Source organism: Platalea leucorodia (genome assembly GCF_965183815.1).
Source record: "Platalea leucorodia genome assembly, chromosome: 3".
In the NCBI taxonomy this organism is placed as follows: Eukaryota; Metazoa; Chordata; class Aves; order Pelecaniformes; family Threskiornithidae; genus Platalea; species Platalea leucorodia.
In genome coordinates this window covers 127,649,948-127,672,952 of record NC_138825.1, presented here as the reverse complement: position 1 = coordinate 127,672,952, position 23,005 = coordinate 127,649,948, and the positions used below count along the sequence as shown (strand labels likewise).

The following is a 23,005-nucleotide window of genomic DNA, read 5'->3' as shown; positions in this document are numbered from 1 at the left end:
TTTCAAGAGGATCAAGAGAAGACAATGAATGCCAAAAACCAGCGTATCAAAATCACAGCAGTACTTAACCATGTCACAGGCATAAATGTCAAGAAACAGAGAATGGCATATAAATGGCATATAAATCACGAACACTTAGCTAGAGACAGACTGCCAAGCTGTGCCTGTCAACAGCGGGGCAAAACCAAGAGCCAGAGCTTATCCACCCGTGCCTTAAAAGGAAGAAGTCTGTACACCTTGAAATGACTACAAACGCATTAAGCGGAAGAAGAGGTGACAACTAGGAGGGCAGGGGTTTTGAAGGATGATAACACGATTTTACTCTGTGGGGAAGGAAACAAAAGATGAAGTTCAGTTTATGGGTGAAGAAAAAAACATTTTTTTTTTTCCTAGAATTCACATACAAAACATCATACATATATACTGTGTGCAACTGTACAATAAATTAAACACACCGCCTTTTTGGCCACTAAAACCAACAAAGAGTTTCGGTCCACTTGCACAGCCTTCTGCAGGAAACCTTTGTGCTTCCCTGAACTCCACAAAGCCCTCGCAGCCAGGTGACTCTTTCCTCGCTCTCTCTCACAGTTAATCTTCAGCTTTCCATCCCTTACTGCTCCTTAAATACTTTCCATAGGCAGCAAACCCAGGAAATCTCAGCTAAGAAAAGGTCTGGAAGTGAGAGGCGCTCCGCGTTCACCTCCCCTGGTGAGCACTGCAGTGACTCACGCGCTCCAGCGCCGCACAAGACAGACATTTGAACGCGACCCAGAATCTTTGGGAGTTCGCACTTGAAAGCGTATGTTAAAGCATAGTTCAAGTGAAGTTTTTTAAAAGTTTCAGAATAAACATGAATGTTTAGAGAATATCATTTTTCTGCTGCTGGTTTTTTCGTCTTCCGCTACCAGCGATGCCAGAACTCTAAAACTCATCTTGTTTGGCATTGCTGCTGATGGTTTCATAACGAATCGAGTCTTCACCCCAGAAGCGCAGAACGCTTTTCACTCCGAGAAAAGTCTGGGCTTAAATGCTCTGGGAGTAGGACCGTTACAGTGGGAATGATGAAAGCATTAAGTGCTTCGTTACGTGAGAGAGGACGGCACATTTACATGTGTTGAACAGAAACCCTGCTCTGACCAGATGTTTCGAACAAGAAAATATTCCATTTACCATTTTCAACATGGGCAAGTCTGTGCATGAGAGGCAGCCACACAAGGCACTGAGGAGGTGGATCAGCCATCAATGTGTCTAAAAACATGTTTAGCATGATCTTTTTCTGGAAAAAAAAAAAAAAAGAAATACAACTTAATTATAAGGAAAATTTCAATTTTATATACCAAAACCTACTTCAGCCTTAAAAATCTCTCTGTGACTCAACTTCTGCCTACCAGGAATATTTCATACGCTATAAAGAGATAAAAATCACAACTTCTTTGCTCAGGGAGTTTCCATCTATATTAGGCAAACAATAACACCACAAAGAAGGCATTAGCATAGACACGATATAGTCATACAAAAATAAATGATGAACAGAAAACTCCAAGAAACGGAGGACCAGGCAGTCAGGATTGGTTCCCAAGTTGCAGTTAAAGATTGTTAGATTGAAGAGGGATACGGCAAATGTGAGCGGCGGTTATTTAACAATGTAGAAAACAGCATTTCAAACATCCAGACAACACAGAAAAAAGTAGACACATACAAAAAAAAGTCATTACAACCAGTCTCCACACATGATCCATACAGTACATGGCTTTTTAAAAGGCAAAATAAGGAAAAAAAGAGGCAAGGGGAGAACTAAGCTAAGATTTTAAAAACTGACAATAAAAAAGAAATGGACGTGCAATCATTAGGAGAAGGAAGTCAGGCACGTTAAGCGTAGTGTTTTCTAAGGTTTCAAATTCAAGTGAGCAAGAGAAAATGCTGCAAATACAAACAGATGGAGATAACTGGGAAGAAAAACAGCTACGACTGTTACGGATACAAAGAAAGACTGTTGGCTTTTGCATACAATAAGCTAGATGCCGACGAAGTCTGACAGGCAGAGCACCAGCTGGGCAGATGGCACCTGCTTCTTCTCACCTTCGCATATGGCAGCGCTACTGCAAGAAGCGGCCACGACAGGGAGGGGAGCAGAGCGAGGGGAAAGCGGCCTGCTGCTCCAGCAGCTGTGAAATGAGTTGCAGCCTTCACCTGCAACTCTCCCGGCCAAAATGAAGGTGTTTTTGTTTGGGGTTTGTTGTTTGGGTGGTTGTTTTTTTTTTTGGTTGTGGGTTGTTTGCGTTTTTTTGGTTTGTTTTTTAATTAAAGGGAAGGTTTCTATTTAAAGCGTCAATAGTTTTATCGTTAGTGGCAAATCTATCCCTCTAACACCTCTGCAGCTAACTCCCCTGGAGAGATAATATGGAATTACAATTATCTATCCCAGTTGCCATTAAGGGAAACGCTAAGAAATATTTAGTCTGTCTTCTTCCAACTTTTATAAGGTGTCCTTGTTCCAGTCTCTCTGCTTCGTGAATGAAACTGGGTACAAGTTACTCCCAGGGAGATTCCGACTGGATGCGAGAGGAACATTTTTCACAGTGAGAGCAGTCGACCATTGGAATAGTCGGTTGACTCCGCGACACTGGACACGGTTAAGACTCGGCTGGACAGGGTGCTGGGCCACCTCGTCTGGACTGCGCTCGTGCCGAGAAAGGTTGGCCCAGATGATCCTCGAGGTCCCTTCCAACCTGGGATTCTGTGATTGGAAAGCTTTTCCTGAATAGTTACCTGCTGCTACAAGAGAGTCCAAGGACGTCCTTTGCCAGCCGGGACATCAGACACACTACCTGGAGAAGAACAAACGCCTGGATCTTGCCGGGCAACCCCAGCCTTTCCTCCGCCTCAAAGCCAAGTCATCCTTCGGGCTATGAACAACAACACACGGTCACCCTGCCCGCTCCTCTCTTTGGGGATGAAGAAATCCAAAATCTTTTAACAAATGCCCATCTCTGTAAGGCCACGAAACACTCTAAATACGCTGAACCAAGCCTTCTGATAGAAGGAGAACCACAGTTTTTAACTGGGAATTAACCAGTGACCGTGGTACGCGACGCCTGAGACCAGCAAGGGCTGCTCGCCTAACCAGGAACCACTGTGCCAACGACGTTAAACGGCAGCAGCATCTGTAACTGATGTGCAGACTGTACCTTTCAAATCAACATAATTTCCTAGCTGCTTACTCGTATAGGTATTGTACAGCTTTATAAATATGCCGCCAAGGTTCCCAATTTTGCCTTGGCTCTCATCTCTCATGCTGTTTCATATACAAGAGTATGAAGGTTACTCCAAATAATAAATACGGCTCACAGACAAGTTTTCTGGAGACAAGACTCAGGAGCCAGTAGACATCACAGCCATTACTTAAAAAGTGTAAAAAGGAGGCCCCTGGGAACCACCAGTCAGCCTCACCTCCATGGCTGTTACGACCATGGAGCAGGTCCTCCTGGAAAACATGTTGAAACATACGGAAGACAGGGAGGTGACTGGAGAGAGCCAGCATGGCTTCATGGAGTGCAACTCCTGCCTGACCAATCTAGTGGCCTCCTGTGATGTGACTGCATCAGTGGACGAGAGCGGAGCTACGGATGGCACGTACCTGGGCTTCTGTAAGGCCTTTGACATGCTCCATCACAACATTCTGGCTGCTAAATTGGAGAGATATGAGTTCGATGGATGGACTATTTGATGGATAAGGAATTGGCTGGATGGACACATCCAAAGAGTTACAGTCAATGGCTCAATGTCCAAGTGGAAACCAGAAATGAGTGGTGTTCCCTCACGAGTCTGTACTGGGACCAATACTATTTAATATCTTCATCAATGACAGACAGTGAGATCGAGTGCACCCTCAGCAAGTTTGCAGATCACATCAAGCTGAGTGGTGCAGTTCATTCGCTGGAGGGACTGGATGGCATCCAGAGGGACTTGGACAAGCGGGACCCTGTGAACCTCATGGGGCTCAACAAGGCCAAGGGCAAGGTCCTGCAGCGGGGTCGGGGCAGCCCCCGGTGTCAGCACAGGCTGGGGGATGGAGGGGCGGAGAGCAGCCCTGCCGAGAAGGACTTGGGGGTGCTGGGGGATGGAAAGCCGGCCACGAGCCGGCAACATGCGCTGGCCGCCCAGCAAGCCAAGCGTCTCCCGGGCTGCATCCCCCGCAGCGTGGGCAGCGGGGCGAGGGAGGGGATTCTGCCCCTCTGCCCCGCTCTGGGGAGACCCCCTGGAGCCCCGCGTCCAGCTCGGGGGTCCTCAGCACGGGAAGGACATGGAGCTGTGGGAGCGGGGCCAGGGGAGGCCACCAAAATGGTCAGAGGCTGGAGCAGCTCTGCTGTGGAGAAAGTTTGGGTTGTTCATTGTGGAGAAAAGGCGGCTCTGGGGAGAGCTTCTTGTGGCCTTTCAATATATAAAGGGGGCTTATAAGAAAGACTGGGAAAGGCTTTTTTTTCCAGGGCCTGTAGCAATAGGACAAGGGGGAAAGGTTTTAAACTGAAAGAGGGCTGGCTTAGATTGGACATGAGGAAGAAATTTTTTTTATGATGATGGTGGTGAGGCACTGGCCCAGGTTGCCCAGAGCGGTGGGAGATGCCCCATCCCTGGCCACATTCAAGGCCAGGTTGGACTGGGCTCTGAGCACCCTGGTCTGGGTGAAGATGTCCCTGCCCATGGCAGGGGTGGGACTACATGACCTTTAAAGGTCCCTTCCAACCCAAACTGTTCTTTGATTCTATGACTCTATGATTAGACAGGGATGTCTGTTATGCACAGTGGCAGAACCACCCAAACCTAGCAGGACAGCTTCTTTCTGCTATAGGCAAGGATATTCCTCAAAGAAAAAATACTGGTTCCCTTTAGGCAGTGAGAACCTTACGAGTTGTCAAAGCCTGTGTATGGAGTGATGCAACTTCCATGGAGTTCACAGGAGGGCAGTAGGGACACAGGCTTTGTTGTTGGGTTTTTTTCCCCACCAATACAGGTAGGATATTTTGCAACCAACTGACCAAAAAGAATCATGCAGCATTATCAGTACCACATCTTGTCTGTCCGGGCATAGGCGTTCTCGGTAATGGCTGAGTTAACAGGAAAGCAAACAGCAGTCTCCTCCTCCTGGAAATTACAAATGTGTCAGAGAAGGAGGCTAGATAAAGCCCTTTCCTGTAGGTGGTCAAACATTTCCTACTGGGTTCAGAACCCAAACGTGGAGCAACCGCAAAAACATCACTCAGTCACCATTTGTGACGCAAAACCGACCAGAGAATCCGCCAGCAGCTTCCAAACTCCAAGAACATAAACTGAAAATTAGTAAATGTGAAGGCACAACCAGTCGTGAGGGTCAAATGCTCCCCAGGAGAGCAAACGCATTTCTGCATAGATACTTTCTGTAATCACCTGCTTACTCTCTGTACTATTGTAATAATTGTTTTTACCAATTGCTGTTAGCATACCTCCTTGTCTTAAGAGCTCTGTAGTCTCAGGTCGTCTTGCAGGTGGGTGCAGTGGCAGGTTTTACCAATGCTATTCTTATATTTAGAAGAATACCATAGGCTTGCTTCAATAGCAAAAACTCAGCCAGTTTTATTGCTACACTGCCAACATGCTTGTTCCAACAAGATGTTAATGCATATATTTCCCCACAAAATACTGGCACAAAACCACATCCCCTGAGCCAACACAGAGATACGTGATTTTTAACTCTACAGTGATCAAAACAAGGTCTATGGATCTAAGCAGCTGTGTATTAGACCCCACCTGGATCCCTAACTGTCCTGCACCTTGTGCTTACACTGCAGCTCCATCAGAGTACACTTACACCATCCTTTATGTGCGAGACCATCGCGTCCTTCATAAATATATCCTTATTACTCACTTTAACAAGACTGCACGCCCTGACCATCCTCCTGACACTGTTGAGCTTGTGCAGCCAGTTCAGCTATCAGCCATACCATCCACGAAGCCTCAGTCAGCCAATGCTGTCGCAAAGCTTTTACGTGAGCAACGCAGGCAGACATCAGCGCCCACCTAGGCCTGCTGGTATAGTTTGTGCTGCTGAGTTTCAACAGAATGATGTGCGGCTTGACTCTAGAGAAGCCGAACTCCTGGCTCCCAAGTCTCTGAAGTAAACTTCTCAGGAGAAACACGGCAATTAAACTGCTCTGTAAATGAGATACAAAGCGGACACGCGTCTGCTACGACAGGACAGGCTGTGCCATAAAGACAGAAAGATTCTGACTAAGGCAGGGAATGTCATGGTGATCCAGCATCTCTGTGACAAACAGATGGACTGGCGCCAAGTGAACAAAAGCCTTCAGAAAAGTATGACATGATATCTTACATCTGTGGAAGCCCTCACTTGACCTAGAATAGCAAATTATGGAAGCTCTTCGTACATCTGGAAGCCATCACGAAGAACGCAGCTCTTGCCAAAAGCATCCCAATAAACTCCACTTTGCGTGGGCAACAAGTTTGAATTATTCCATCTGTGACCCAACAAATGAAGCAGAGTTGTGGCGTGTATACGGCCACCGACGCTTCTTTGCCTATCTGCCCTTTTACCACTCAGCCAGCAGTAAATTCTTAGCCTTCTGCACCTCAAAGACGTGGCTCCAGCACCAGGACCTCCCTGAACAGCAAGGAACCACAGCTGGCCAGGAAGGATTTGTCTCCTGGTAGTTAAGGAACACCAGGGAATGCTGCTGGCACTAAAACTCAATCATGCACGCTTTTAGGTTATTAAACCTGTTGCCTGGTTTAACCACTCGCTCTCCCAAATGATTCCAGCATCCTATCAGGTGTTAATATCAGCCAGGAATCATTTTGAATAAACAGTTTCCATGTAACCACCCTGCTTGAGGGAATAAGAGAGCGTAATAGCACGGAAGTGGTTAGCCCATTCCAGTTGGCCTTAGGACCGCAGAACAGCTCCTGGCACTGTTTAATGAACTAGTACAGATGTAGCTTATGTGTCTGTCATGTAAATGCCAAAGTCTGAAACCCCACGGCTTTACCAATGCCATCTGGAGAGAATTTCAGCAAAGCGATAGGCTGTAACAGGAGAATATCACAGAAGTACCTCTGGGAAGCTTATTTTCAAACCTGGGAGGCATAAGAAAATGAAATTAAATCTAAGAGAGATTATCCATCTACTTCCCAGGACCTGTTTGTTTCAATGTTCTCAAATAAATGAAAGACCTGTCTTGGGGAACAGTGTACATCTGGATTAATTAAAAAACCATTACCGCTCTCTACAAACCTGGCCTTACACTAGGGATTTTGTTTTGCTGAATAAAATTAGAGCAAAGGAATTTCTAAAAAGTGAATCAGTATGAAGAATGAGCTGTCTTGTTCATGGAGCCAAAGCGTGCTAAGACATGCTGCAGGCAAGCCACGGGCAGTCGCTATACCTCGCTTGGCTACCATGGCCAAGCGTCGGCGAGACGCGCGTCGGCTATCTTCGAAATCTCAGTCAGCTGTCAAGGCGTAGACAGCTACGCTAGCCTCTCTTCGTGGGTAAGGAGAAACGGCCGCTTCCAGAGCGCAGGCTTCAGAACAAAACCAGACCCCATCCCCGCTGCCTTTGCGGACAGCGGAGAGAGCACGCAGCGCCCAGAACGCGATGTCGGACCTGGAGAGCTGCGAAGCGAGGCTGCCGTTTTGCATTCAACGCTTGCCACTTACATGAGGTCGGACGTGACCGGATCGCTTTCCCTACGTGCATAACCAGCTTGCGCTGACACAAGGGAAAGGCTGGCATGTCTGCGGGAAGAAGCATGGCCCACCAGTGCCCCAGCAGGACGGAAGCAAGCAGAAAAATATTTATGAATTACCCTGTTAGGAAAACAAAACTCTGTCCTCACTAGCTCACAGATGAGCTGGAGCCCTCATCACTTCCTACATCAAAGGCTGGTTCCTGCTGTGTTGTATTTCAAATATACTAATTGCTAATTAACTTAAATTTAGCAAAAGTGACTATAAATTCTAAATCTAAATACTTCAGAAATATTTCTTCCAGAACATAATCGTGACCAGAGTCTAAACATTTAATTTTAGGCCTAAGATTATCTAGATTCATATTCACAGTTGATTGAAGGATTATTTATACTATTTACGTTATCTCAAATTAGAAACAAATCCTTGGAACAATTACATTACAACTAAAATGTATAAAGAAATAAAAAGCTCTTTTAAGATCATTACTGCAACATCTACTCCAATCATTGCACGTAATGGAAACATTTTGGAAGAGACAGCTATACCAGTAAGCACAACAGTGAAACTGATTTAAAAATAAACTATGTGTACACAACATATTTATTTTGGACAGACCCAACCAACTTGCAAGCGATTTGTTGAAATTAATACTCTTAGCACACCGAGAAAGCTAAAAAAAAAAAAAAAATCAAGGGAAAATAGCAAAAATGCTGTGTTTCGTGTTTTAGAAAAGAAATAGGTCATCCTTGCTGTTCTCCTGATGGGGAGCAGACGTGTCCCTTCAAGGCAGGGGAAGAAACCAAAATCGTGCAAAAGCCTTTAATTGCCTAAACCCTAGACATACTATTCTAAATTATTCAGACTTTCTTAAAACTGCTGTATATTACCAACCCCCCTCCCTCCAAACCCCACCCAAACTACAGCCAAGGCAGCCAGCGGACTTCGGAGGAAGCACTCGATTAACAAGCAACACAAAAAGCCTGTTTGGTTAACTCTTACTTGTTGTGGGAAACAGGTCCGTACAGAATGCTCTGTGTATCCAAAAGAAGGCCCCTCAAACACAGCTGTTGGAAGTTTTAGAACTTCTTTCAAAAACTGATCAAACTTTGTAAATATCATTAATCCATTTGAATCTGATATTTGAGAGAAAATATCTGTAAGAAAATATAATAAAACCCTACAGTAAATACATGCTTACTACAGAAAAGAAAAAAAATTATTTCAACTCATTTAAACCCCAAGAAATTTTTTTGTTTTATTCTGAACATAATTTCTTATCGCTTGCTATCAAGATAAAATTTATAAATGAACGTATTTGAACATGCTAGGATATAAATCTTCCCGTTTCCTCCATCCCATCTCACCCACTCTTGAGAAAAGATTCTGTCAGTGCATTAACTGTAACAGCAAGAAAGCAGAAGCTAGGAGGCATTATAAAAGTTACAGAACGTCGTATCTTCATGTTCACACCTTCAAAACAAAGCTACATGCAATCCTTTGAGAATTAAAGGGAGTCGTAAGAATCGCAAAGGCAAAACTGGCGAAAGTCCTGGTAAATCTGGTGCGCGCCAGGGGCGGGTTGGATGAAGCAGCAGGGCTTCGGAAGGCAGCACCCGAAGCACCGCAGTCAGCCGCCGGGGCGCGGGGACCGCCGTCTCCAGGGGTGAGACACGGGAGCCACGTGGCTGAGGAGATGGGGAAGAGGAATCCGGTCTAATTTTATATCGGAGATGCTGCGCACACTGAAGAGCTCGAACAGGAACTTCTGTCCTTACCCAGGAAAAATGGTTACGATGAGATGAGGTGTGCTTTTTAATGAGCCACGCGGGGCTACGTGTATTGCTGAAACCAAAAGAAGACGGAGCAAGGTGTTCAGCCATCCTGTGCGTGTATGGGAAAAGAAGGGTCGGGAGGGCGGCAGCTCTGCAGGCTCCCACGCCAGGCTCCCGGCTCCGGGTGGAAGGATGGCTCCGGAGCCCCCGCTCCGCAGTCCCGCAGTCCCTCATCCCCGACCGCCAGGGCTCAGCCCCTCCGCTCCAGCCCTTCCCCGCAACCAGCCCAGAGCTCCCAGCTCTCATGTCTCAGGAAAGGTAAAAATATAGGAGAAGATGCATAGTAGATGGCGTTATAAGAAGAGGATGTCATAGAAAATACTAGGACAGCTGCCTACGGATAAAGCAGAACTGCTCTGGGATCAAAAATCTCTTTGGAAAAGACAAAGCTCTCAAACAGCAGAACTGGGTCTCTGATATATTTGCCGAGTCAGATTACTCTGAAAAGGAAGCTTTCTCTAATAAGAGCACTCAATAAAACCTACAATTTCCCAAGATGTGACAGATAGCAGAACTCTTCACTGAACAGCACGGCATCATCTACGGGGTTAAGACACCATCAGTAATCAAACATCAAAAAGGATATGTTGACAGAAAATAAGCTTAACTTAAGCAATCAAAACCAGACCATTTCAGAAAGGCATATTTCTAGCAAACTAGAGAAATTATTCCAATCTCCTGAATGAATGAATGAGCTCATGAAGGAGCCTACGACATCCAAGTTAAGGGTGATAGAGCTATCTGGAGTTTGTATCGCTGGCGAAGAGACAAGCTTGAAGCCAAGGTCTGAAGCCCTTGTTGAATAATCTTATAAAGCATATTAGGAATAACGGGGGAAAAAAAAGAAAGAAAGAAAGATAGATAAATGGGGGTTGGGGAGAATGCTGTATTTTAGAAAATTAAGCCAAGCAAAAAAATTAAAGTTTACCTGAAAATTGAATGTGGAAGAAAAGTCAAGATCAAAATGCACACAACTGAAAAACTATGGAAACAACTAACACCGATTAGAGCCAAACTTCCAGAATCCTAATCCGTTCTGGATCAGAATCACTCCAGAACTGGCACATGCACAAAAACTGAAGGTCTAGTAATAAATCTGTCAAGGTGGGACTGGCAGAACATGACTGGAACACGACAGTACTTGTATTTAAAAAAGGACAGAAATCTTCTGGGCAAACACAGTCCATTAATCTGAACTCAACAGTATGCAAGATCTAAATGATTTTAAGGACAAAGTTAATTAAAGCTATGGAAATAAATTGAAAATGAGATAAAAATAGAACAGGCTATATCAAGGGTAAATTAAAAAAAAAAACTACCAAAAAAACACTTGAATGCCACTAACCTATATCTTGCGGTCATAAAAAAGTGGTTTTATAGTCAAAGTTGAACTCATTTACGTGGGAAACTTCCACATGGGAAATTACCGGTGAAATTGGAAAAGAAAAAGATTAGTAGGACATAATTATATAGTCATCTACCCTTTTAAAAGGCAGTAAATTACCCTCAAAGAGAAAACCTTGAGCTAAACAGTGGCTAACAGCGTAATTTCTCAAGAGCTCACCTCAGGGCCACAACAGGGATGTGCAAATAAAGGTTCCTGATGACGAGGTATTATACTTTAATTCTCATATAAAATTTCAGTTCAATGCTACTGTTTATGCTATAAACATTTTTTTTAAACCAGAGAACAAAAAATTTAGAACTACAAAACCCACTGCTCAGTCCCCAAAATACCAACGCGAAATGGCACTCATGCAACTCGCAGCTTCCTTTTTTCAACTCTTTGTAGTAAAGGTTTTACATTAAGAGCAGAGCCCACAACATCACCTATTAAACCTGCCCAAGAGTTCCCTCGAGAGCCTCTTTTCAGTGGCTTATGACTGCCAAAATGGCCTGTTCTGTTCTCCAAGCCAGGCATTTGCCTGGGGCTTTGCACGGTCTCAGCTGAGGGCTCTACCACTTCTCTCCGTGAGTTAAAAACAAAGCAACACAAACCCGGCCCCCTCATTTTCTAGGGTCTTGGTGTTGAGTGTATCCCACGTCTCACCATTCCTATGACGTCGTCGATTTTTATCGTACAAATTCATAAAATACTTGTTAAATACTAGGTTTAAGATCAGTAAAAGCCAAGAAAATAAATTTAACAGAGGAGTTAGTTTGACTGTGCTCATGTGAGAGTGTGCACGCAGGTTTTTGGCGTTAATCCTAAGTATGTATTCAGGTCCGAAGGACAACCCAAGGACACCCAGGCCAGTCAGCCCCACTTCGGTTCCCGGGAAAATCATGGAGCAAGTCTTCTTGGCACACATTCCTGGGCACACGAAAGAAGAGGTGACTGGGATCTGTCAGCATGGATCTACTGCGGCTAAATCACACCTGACCCGCTCGGTTGTCTTCTGCGATAAGATGACTGGGTGTGTAGGTATTATTCATCTCAACCTGAGCAAGGCTTTTTAGTTTTTTTCCCCACAATATTCCCGTATCCAAGGTGGGATGCCACAGTCTGCACGGGTGAACAACCCAATGGGCGAGCAGCTGGCTGGACGATCAGGCTTGGAGGGTAGCGGGTTATGGGCCAAACTCTACATGGAGACCGATAACAAGTGGGCCACCGCTGGAATCTGTCCTGGGACATGTCCTGCTCGACATGGCTACCAGTGATCTGGGAGAGGTGCCAGAGTGCACTCTTGTCCAGTTTGCAGATGATGCCAAATTGGGGGGACGATGTGACACCCCAAGGGCAAGCGCTGCCATCCGGCAGGACCTAGGCTGGCTGGAGGAACGGGCCTGCGGGAGCCACATGAAATTCAAAAAGGACAAATGCAAAGTCCTGCCCGTGGGAAGGAAGAGACTCCAGCAGCGATCCAGGCTGGGGAGCAGCTCTGCTGGAGAGGTCCTTGTGGGTTTTGAGGTCACAAGCGGACCGTGAAGAGAAGGCTGCGGGCAGACCTGATTGTGGCCTTTCAGTGCTTAAAGGGGGCTTTAAGAAAGATGGGGACAGGGGTTTTAGCAGGGCCTGCAGCGACAGGACACGGGGGAATGGTTTTAAACTGAAAGAGGGGAGATTCAGACTGGACAGAAGGGAGAAATTGTTTGTGCTGAGGGTGGTGAGGCACCGGCCCAGGTTGCCCAGAGCGGTGGGAGATGCCCCATCCCTGGCCACATTCAAGGCCAGGTTGGACGGGGCTCTGAGCACCCTGGTCTGGGTGAAGCTGTCCCTGCCCATGGCAGGGGTGGGACTGGGTGGCCTTTGGAGGTCCCTGCCCACCCAAACCATTCTGTGACTCTATGAGCCAGCAGCGCACCCTGGCAGCAAAGGTGGCCAACGGCATCCTGGGCCGTATGACCAGGAGCTCAGCTAGTAGAGGGAAGTGATTATCCTCCTCTGCTCAGCATTTGTTAGACCTCCTCTAGGTACTATGTGCAGCTTTGGGACCCCCCCCAGAATCAGAGAATTGTTGAGAATCACAGAATATGAAAGACACAGAATATGAAAGACGAACTGAAGTGAGCTCTGTAGAGGGCTACAAGGATGGTCAGCATGCTGGAGCACTTATCCTGTGAGGACAGGCTGAGGAAACAGCAATGGTTCAGCCTGGAGAAGATAAAACACTGAGAAGACCTAATAACACCACCCAAGCACCTACAAGGAGATTATGAAGATGCTTTTGGAGGAAAATTTAGTGATTAGGGTTTGAGAGCTAGGTATCGGAGAAATCCGGGACAGACACTGGAGAGACCAGAGGACCTAAGCGGCTCCAAGGACCAGCTACTGAACAGATGAGCATCTAAGGCTGGTCACTGGAGGGATCCCTATTGCACAGGCATGTGCGTATATGTATATGTTTATGCCACTAACAGACTTTCATCCTGATCAGGCCAAGGAGGGAACAGAACCAGGTCACTGGTGCTGTCCGTGTTCACACGGGTGTTTTCTGTCTGTGTTGATCCGTGTGGCTGTGTGCGCGTGTTCCTACTGGGAATGCATGCCCAGCCTCACCACTGGTGGACTGGGGACACGACACTGCAGCAGCCTTCCCTCCATCAGCTCAGATGTTGGGGCAACTCCTAACATTTGTTATAAATAAATGAGATTAAGAAAGCCTGTACAAAATCATGCACTGAGCTTGTTCAGTTTGAATAGATGTGATACCACAACAAACCACTTATTATTATTACCACTACTACTTTGGTCCCCTGATTAAGGCCAAAACAAGTAATTCCCCTTTCACCCCCACTCCTCCAAAAAAACAAAATACCCTCTCCCCAAAATCAAAACCCCCCAACCAGGCTAATTCATCTACAGCAGATTAACTTTCAGGGCCTTTGTTATGTGAAACCTAGTATTTAGCATATATTATTGTATGAATTTTTAGGGTGAACTTCAGTAAGCAGTAAAGGTTTATCGGAGCCCGATGGCGAGAGGCAAAGAGGCGCCAGCGAGGCGCGGGAGCCAAGGAGCAGCACACAGGTAGAGCCAGGCGCTGGAGAAGGCAGACAGCCCTTAACGTGAGCGGGGTGGAGCCCTCATTTACGGGAAGTTCTGTTTGCAATTTACTTGCAGAAATGACATGGAAGGAAGCACTAATTACTTCACAATGAATCTACTCAAATGCCAAAATCAAGTCATCCGAATCCACAAAATTTGACATTTTTATATGGCATTTCTTGGGCTTAAAAAGCTATGACAAAAATCATAACGTCCATAGCAGTAGGCTGGGTTTACAACTCCTACCTCGCACACCGCGGGAAGGAACTCCTTTGCCAGGAGTATCATGTCACGGGAAATAATCTTTTCCAGAGACAGCAAAGTGGTATCACCGAACAACTCCCATTTCACGTGCGCTGTCAGACACTGCATGGACTGAAAAACACTCCATTGGTTCGCAGTTTCAGAATTTAAAAAAAATAAGCCCGTACATAAGCAAGTACAGAGACCAAGTTACTATCATTCATATAAATTATGAGATGAGGACAAAAAAAAAAAAATATTTACAACTTCCCGGATTTCCAGAAAGCCTCGCGTTCCAGCTGAGCCGGAGCTGACAGCCGGCTTAGGAAAGGGAGCGGAGGCAGTGCCGGAGCGGGGGTGGAATCCAGGGAACAAGTAAACTGGAAACAGAAGTTGTCCAGGGATGAAATGGGTCAGTAATCAGAGACAGGTGGGAAAGACAGGAAAGGGAAAAAACCAAGACAGCATATTCATCATGATCAGAAGAAAAAACAGAGTATGAGAACAGCTGAGGCAGATCAGATCAAAAGTCTGTTTATCCCGGCAGCAGATGGCCCAGGCAAGCACGTTCCCCAGAATATTCCTGCGCTCCCCGAGAGCATCTTTGCGTTCAGCAGCCTTTGATGAATTTGCCTTCAGTGAAATTGGTTCAAGGAGTAATCGAGTGGTGTAAGCGTTTGATACCGACAACACCCTTTGGTAAAGTTTAAAGTATTGGGTTTTGCTGTTTCTGCCTGTTGCTGCTGCTGTCGGTTACTGCCCTTCGGTACTGGAAGCGGACCGGGACAGCTGTTTTCTATTCACCACTAACACACTGCTCGTGATTTTGTAGAACTCTATCCTTTCACCACCCTTTTTCTTTCCAGGTTGAAGAATCCTGCTCTAACTAGCTGTTCTTTGTGCAGAAAGCTTTCTCTACCTTCGATGATCTCTGTTGTTCTTCTCGGAAAAGATGTATCGGAACTGGAAAGGGCCGAGTACCGGGGGGGGTGGTACTACAGCAGCACTCATGCAAAGCATCGAGACACCGTGGGTTTACACGGTGCCTCCACCTCTCCGCTTTGTTCTTCACGTCCTTCCCCTCTGCAGCATTTCATGTGGTTTTTAGCCATTACTAAGCAGAGCGTCAACATCTTCCCAGCAGTATAGCTGCAAGATCTCTCATCCGAGCAGCAACAACTTTCTTAGCTCACCTTTCCGTGCAGCACGTTAGGATAACACTTCACTCCTCCAGCACGCACCACTTGACATATATTCACACTGAATTTCACCTACCGTTTTATCTCAGTTACTCAGCGTTGTCAGATGATACTACAACTCTTCACTCTATTTTAGCTTTTACAACACTGATTTACTGACCGAATTGTCACCTTTCACTGTTTTTTTTCCAGATCACTTGTGACAGTGTTAAAAACAGTTTAGGTCCCGCACTATCCACCAATCCCAATATACAAAAAGGACATTTATTGCTCTTCTTTGGTTCCTTTTAGCCAAACTTTGAGCCATGCGAAGACCCCACCTTTCATCCCTTTCATCAAACTTTTCAAAGTCTTTCAGTGGTCGATAAGGGACCTTCTTGAATGCCTTTCAGAAACCAAGAAGTCTGTATCAGCCAGAACTCCTTTGTCCATTTTTTTTTTTTTTTGCCTTCTTTAACGAAATCCTGCGGTTTTATGAGGCATTCCTTCACAAAAGCCATTTCCCCCAACAATAAAATCTCATTTATCCATGTGTCAACTAATTCTATTCTTCATTACTACCAGCTTGCCCAGACCGTGTGTCAGGTATACAGGCCTGCAGCCCCCCACGCCTCCCCTCCCAAACTTCACATGGCATTTCTTCTTCCCATTCCCTTGCCCCAACGTTTTCAGAAAGACAGGTGACCAACAGTTAATAGTTCAGCTATTTTATTACTTTCCTTGAGTTCTGGTGATACTCAGGAACTTATCCCGCTAACAATACAACACGCTTCCCCTCTTCTCCCCTGCCCTCAGAAGGTTTGCAAGATCCTGCTACCCTGAACCTCACATTTTCTGCACATCCCACAGAAAGCTGTCCTGTGACCTTGTCTGACAAGTCAACAGCCTAATTCCATCCTGGTTTAGAGAAAGCTTTTCCCTCCTGCACAGATTTCCTATACTCCTAAAATCTCAGTTCCAAATGAGCCAAAATTCCCTTTTCCTGGGCAATTTTGTTAAGCCCATGCCAAGACTCTGCCTCTGCGTCTAACCCTGCACAGAGCACTGTGAGCATTTGAGAGACTAACAGCCAGCTGGTTCCAGTCTTTAACTTTCTCTCCCACTAAGCAGAGACAGCAACGAGCGCCGGAGGGGACAGCGGAGCATCCAGAGGGGACAGCGGAGCATCCGCAGCAGATGGTGCGCGTGAGGAAAGTGCCACGACCATACAACGCAGTGGCAAACCTGCATTACTGTTACAGATAAAGAAATTTTTCTTTCTCAGTTGATTCAGAAGATATTATGCCTGACAGAACAACAACAACAAAAAAAAAACACCTCACCAAAACCAGGTTTTAAATAGGTGAGCTCAAGAGTTAGTACTGCCATAAGAACTAGCCCAGAAACATCAGATGGTGGGAAGTCAGTGTGAGCGACATACTGAAAAGGCACGGAGAGGAACTGAGTTTTAACACTGTTAAAAAAAAGACAGAAGTGCTACTGTCCAGAACACATAAAATACAAAGTCGCATGCCCTTTGAAAATGATGCTCCACATCCAAACAGAAGTGCGCCAAGAAAAAAGGGCCAGCAGATACGGGAGGAAAGATCCTGGGAGCACAAGGCAAACCAAAGGCCAGCTGATGAGATACAAGAAAGAGTAAGGAAAAGGCACGGCAACCAGAACATAAAGCCAGAAGAAGCGGCACTATTCAGTGAAAGCGGTCAAAAGCCTTTCCTCCAGCATGTATGAACGTCAGTTAAGAATTTTTATAAAGCAGAAAGTTACAGTGGCAAAGGAAAGAGGAGCCAGTAGAATAAGAAAAAAGAAAAAGGAAGCTTCGAATGCTATGAAGAAAAGCAGACGTCATGAAAAGACAGAGAGAACAGTACATCAAACGCACAAATTTCCAGTTTTAAGACTAGACACACCGGTTAAACAGGACTATTCAATGAGGCGTCCTGGAGGCGAAAGCATCTTAACTCGCCACTTTCTGAATCACTAACTTGAGGCTGAATATAACCTCCAGAAGGATACCCAGGTCCTTGTCTGAAAGCATCAACAGTTTCCTGGTTTCTATAACATTTAATCCCAGTGGTTAATTGCCTTTTCCACTAAAAGGTCACATTGACATTTTCTTGACGTGTTTCAGTATTGTCTTGCTAATTCTAGAAATAATGCTCCTTTTCTGTGCCGAGCCTGTGCTGAACTGCTCACTGTAACCGCCTCAAACCTTGTCCTAGTTAAATACAAAATGTAATCTTTCACTGAGGAGATATCGTCTCTGTCTTTCCTCCCCCCGTGTTTGATCTTGCGTGTTTTATAGAGGTAATGCATTTGTTAAAAAAGCTTAAGAAGTCTTAAATATCCTCTGTCATATGTGCCTGTCCCCTTTAACACGAATCTTTAGTCACCTGCAGCTTTGTTTCTAATTGGAGAGTTTTGTAGTGACTACCAGACAAAAAACCAGCATTCCCTGGTGCGGAGATGTGCAGCCTTAATATTAACACGTGCATGCAATGACCTCTCACTATCTATTTTTCAGACCTTGTCATGTAGTTTAATTCAGCACACTAGTATTTCACGTTGCTAGTTTTAAAGCAAATATAATAAAGAAGCTTAATGATGTAGAAAAGTCTAAAGAATTATTTACAGCGCATGACAACCATTGAGGTTAGGAGGAATGGATTACTACAAGATAACTCGCATAAAGGGAATTTAGGGTGAGGGGAAAACGACAAGAGCTGAACAGTGAAACCCGGCACCGACAGCAAGATTCACTTCCCAGCTTTTCAGGGTGGAAAGGAAAAGAAAACACACCCGTAACAACAGCGCACCTTGCCACTAAAAGGGAGAACAACAGGGATTGCTGCTAAAGGACAAATACAACGTTTATGGATATCGCTGATTCTCTGCTGATACAGCAGAAGGCTCATGGAAACAAGAAAAAGGGAAGTAAGATTGATGAAAAGAGAATTAAAAAAAGCGGTAAAAAATAAGAACTGAGAAGCTGGAATTACAGAATGAGAAGATGCAGAGAGCGCCTCCGATGAAGCAGAAGATACACAGAAGCCCCCCGCCATCCTCAAAACGGGGGAAATGGCAACAAATTTGACGTTACTGTCAGAAAAAATCAGACCTGAAGTTTTTTCATTTAAAGGAGCACCGAAGCATTTCAAAATAAACAAATGTACTTGTAAAGCCTACTCCGTAACAAGCCCAGTATGTTTTATGGCCAGCAGATGGCACATGTAACAAAAACATTAATATAGCAAGCTTCATTTCAGTATAAAGATCGCTGAATAAGCAAAACCGTTAGCTTTCAGAACTCAATACAATAAAACATACGTGGCCAGTAATGGAAACAAAATATTTCATAAAATGGTTTGATTTGCTTGAAAATACTTACATCTTAGTTTGTCCAGTATTTTACCGCCACACATTGTTGCTAACATAGCTTTCACTGAAAATACCGTCAACTTCCCATGGCCCTCACTGTGAAAAAAAATGACAGGGTAAGTAATTACTCCATAGAATGGTAAGCAACAAAAATACTCGAGGCCTAGGAAGGAAATGCATAAATGCCCTAAGATTTGCAAACTATTTAATATAACATTAAAACAGTGATAGCACTAGCATTTTTAATATATTGGAAGAGTTAACAAGCACCTAATCACAAATCAAACTTTCCTGCAGAATTAGGAAAAATGCACAGACAAAGAGACTATCATTTGTCTTGTTCATCCCATAACTGTCCTATAGAAAAGTAACATGTTCATTTTTTTTCCATTAAAATACATTTGTTCACTGTAAAACATCTCATTTTTTCCTCTGCTGCTTTGTGTTAGTTGCTTTAAATTTTTACTTCTTGATTTAAACTTTGATGTTCAAATATACATTTCATTCTAAAACCAGTACAGTAATTGACAGCTAACGGAGAAGGTGTACGATATCCTGAATATACCGCACAGAACAGGAATAATGTGAACAATGTTTTATTCTAATTTAAGTTGTTAGAGCTGCTGTGCTATCGGAACAGATGGCACATTTGGGGAATCATCTTCTAATACCAGCAAGAGAAAATAGATTTGTCTCTACGGAAAGCACGAAGCAGCCCATTCGGCACGGCGTGGTACGTAGAACCAGCTACGTGTATTATTCCCGTTACCAGAAAGATAAGGATGAAATTACGAGGGACACAAGTCACCAGAGCCACAGCAGGCGGCTTGCTGGGTTAAAGCACAGCGCAGCTGGTACCAGTAACCCTTTCTCCCAGCTTAGTGCGGGCCCAGAAGGCACGCTCCCTGCCTCCTGAATTTCTCTATCGCCTTTCCTAGTCACAAAGACAGGAGCCAGAGAACTTCCCACAGATGATATTAGACAGCCACAGCGCGGCGATCTCGGTGTAAATCCTCCGTTACTGTGAAGCTGGTAGAACGTTCATTTAGTGATGCGCAGGGCAAAAGAAACGCATATAAGCGCGGGTAAAAGGGGTTGGAATTCTGGGCAACTTATTGCCAAACGGAAACCTACAGAGTCATTATCCTTGACTATCAACAGCAACAGTGGTACAGACTGCTAAACCCCCGAGAAAGTTAAAGTCACATATAAAGTAACTGTAATTAAATGTATTGGGCAGATAACTCGTACTACCATGGGAAATATGATGATGGGGAAAATACACGATGAGTGTTAGAAGAGATCTAGAACAACTCTAGAACGCTTCTCAGTGGAAACGAGATCCTTAAACATTTGCACTTGGAAGACTAGCACTTGGAAAGTGTTAAGAGTAAAATTATTTGAAGTAAATATTGGCTTATGGCACTGAAGTAGTGACAAGGTCTGATGTCAATGACAGACGAGCAACCAGGTGGAGACAGCAGGAGGTGACCAAATAACTTTTTTTTTTTCCCCCTCCCACATTCAGAGTTAATACGCAAACATCTTCTGGCAACACGCACTCCATGGTGAGGCAAAGGCTCTCAGCCTTTCTCAGGCTGAGAAGTATCTGAAATATAATATGCTGTTTCTCCAATACAGCCTCAGAGCACCTTTCAAATATCCCCTCCCCAGAAGAAAGGCAATCTCTCCTAGAGCTACAGCTGCAGGAAGAGGTGTGAAGACCGGTGACTCAAAGGCCATCACTTTCTTGATATCCAGTAGCCTTTTAACCACTGTTTAAAGAAACTAAGCAAAGGGAGAAAACTGAACACATTAGATATTTATTTCAAGCTATATAAAGGCGATAAAGTTAACCACAAGGTAAAGATCTCAGCTATCCTACTTTGTTTCTGTCTTTTCTCTTAAATAACTTTCTCAAAGGAATAAGTTGACACTCTCTCTCTGTGTGGAAAAAAAGTCAGATTTGACTATATCTGAAATCGGTTGTCTGAAAAGTTCATCCTCTTCAGGCCTTGGCCTCTGCCTTTACCTGAGCAAATCTCACTAGGTAATTCGGATTTACACAAGTTATAGTCTCAGCCCCCCTCCCCCTTTTCTTTTTAACAGACGTTCGTTTTTCTCTCAGAAGAGAGTTCCACTTTGAATTAACTTCCAGAAAAAAAACAGGTGACTGCAGCCATCAATACCTCCTCACAGGACACAATCTTATCCTTGGAAAGGCATCTTATGATGCCTTCAGATATTAGGCCTGCTTCTGCTGACGTCCTGTTTATTCATCAAGAAAACAACCCCGAACTCCCCCCCTGCAATCTGGCAGAGGTGTAGTTATTAAGCAACTTGCCAAAATCTATTTTGTACCAATGCTATTCAATCTGCTGAATTCCCTATCAAAAGGAAAAAGGGCAAAACTGGCAATATTATTTTGACACTCCTGTAACAATTGGGGGTTCTCAGGATCGGAAACAGAACTGGGGGACTTGTTTCAAAACGATTGGGCCTGTGTCATGAGGCTTCTTCCAGCTGTCTGAGGAAAGCCTCCTCCTCTACGCCTTCCTGAGCGGGCGCCCACGGCGGCGACGCCGGTGTCAGCGTGCCCACGGATCCCGACTCAGCCCCGCCGCCGGCTCGCTGCCGTCCCCGGGCAGAGCCCCGTGCACCCCAGCGGCTCTCGTGTCGAGGACAACTCCTCTGCCCCTCCGAAGGAACCCACCGCAGCACTCCAGCTGTGCCAGCTCTCCCCGTCCTCTCTGGGGGAACGGGACCTCTCATTCCTCCTGTTCGCTCCCCGTGCTGCACGCAGGGCTGCCCAGCCACTCAGAGTCACGCCGATTGCCCAGCAAAGGCAGGAGAGCTTTCTCTGCACGGTGCCGATCCGCAGGCATTCCCTTACGTATACGCACCTGCCCCTTCCAGCTCTGCTGCGCGGACTACGAGGTTCCTCCTAATCACATCCCTCCACGCTTTGCTTGCCAACTCAATTCCTCATTTGTTTGTCGGTCACCCTCTCCACCCCCCTTATTGCACGATGCTTCATTACCAGCATACAATTTAAAAAGAAAAAAAAGATGTTGGAGCAACTAAACCCACTGTCAAACAAATGCAATTTCTAGAAACAATGAAATAAAAACCTGACTGCTCTGAAACAGCCAGGTGGGGTCAGGGAACGAGCTGGTACTCTGGGGTGCCAGTAACGGGTCAGGGAAAGCCATGAGAGGCTCTTGGGAAAACAGAGCAGGAATGAACGGGCAAACACCCATGCAAAGCTCTGGGGAAGCAGGCAGCGAGGAACATCATGCCAAAGCCGCTCCTCCTCACAACTCACCACCGCTGCAATGTGAGCCATCATTTCTGCACCACCATCAGCGCCAGCCTACAGGTCCCAGCGCAGATGTGTACTTTTTCTTTTTTAAATAAATGTCTGCCTTGTTGATGAGCTCCTGGAGAGGGAGCCTCAGCCCTGCCTCTCCTCTTACTCTTGGTTCTCCCACTGCACAACGCAGCGCAGCATCCCAGCTTCTCTCCCCGACCCACCTGCCAGACAGGGGAAGCTAAAGAGACGCTGCGGTACCGTGCTGGGATCAAGCGTGCTGCTTGGGTTCCAGAAGAGGCAGAACTTGCAGGGCTGGGGGCAGCGGGGGAGAGAAACATATCTCTAACTAAAGCCTCAATCTTTCGAGCCAGTCCCCCAAAACATGACCATTTCTATTTCTAAATTCCATATTTTTCTAGTATGATCTGTCTCAGAATAACTAAACCCATCAGCTAACTCTTGCAACTAATACCAAATCAGAACTAAACAGGAAAATGCACATTTGATTCTGTTGTCAGAGCAGCCTTCCTGCTCCGAGCTCGTGTTGGTTTTATCTGCCCTTAGTGAGACAGGGATTGTTTTGGGGGGGAAACTTAGCTTCTGTTTGGTGGCAATAAGAAGTCACATAAGGAAAGGATCAAAGTCTGGAGATTACAAACAGAACAACTCTTTGGCACGTTCAGCGCTGCAGATTGTCTTGGGTAAAACTCCTCGGTCTCTGTGACAGCGTCCTGGCCACAAGCAGTTCTCTACTGCTAGGAGAGAGGGCGAAAGCAGAAGGGAGAGAAGACTGAAGTAATAGCTG

The 23,005-nt window shown here is 45.4% G+C and overlaps 1 protein-coding gene across 8 annotated transcripts in view; it reads right to left on the bottom strand.

Moving 5' to 3' along the window:
• The window catches only part of DTNB (dystrobrevin beta), a 219,137-nt gene that overhangs the window by 171,232 nt on the left and 24,900 nt on the right, over positions 1 to 23,005 (bottom strand). For all 8 annotated transcript variants that reach the window (XM_082307455.1, XM_082307457.1, XM_082307458.1 and 5 more), the window contains 3 exons: positions 18,898 to 18,983; positions 8,743 to 8,897; positions 1,171 to 1,276 (listed from right to left, as the gene is read on the bottom strand). In XM_082307455.1, the coding sequence (XP_082163581.1) occupies positions 1,171 to 1,276; positions 8,743 to 8,897; positions 18,898 to 18,983 (347 nt within the window). The remainder of the gene's footprint in view (positions 1 to 1,170; positions 1,277 to 8,742; positions 8,898 to 18,897; positions 18,984 to 23,005) is intronic.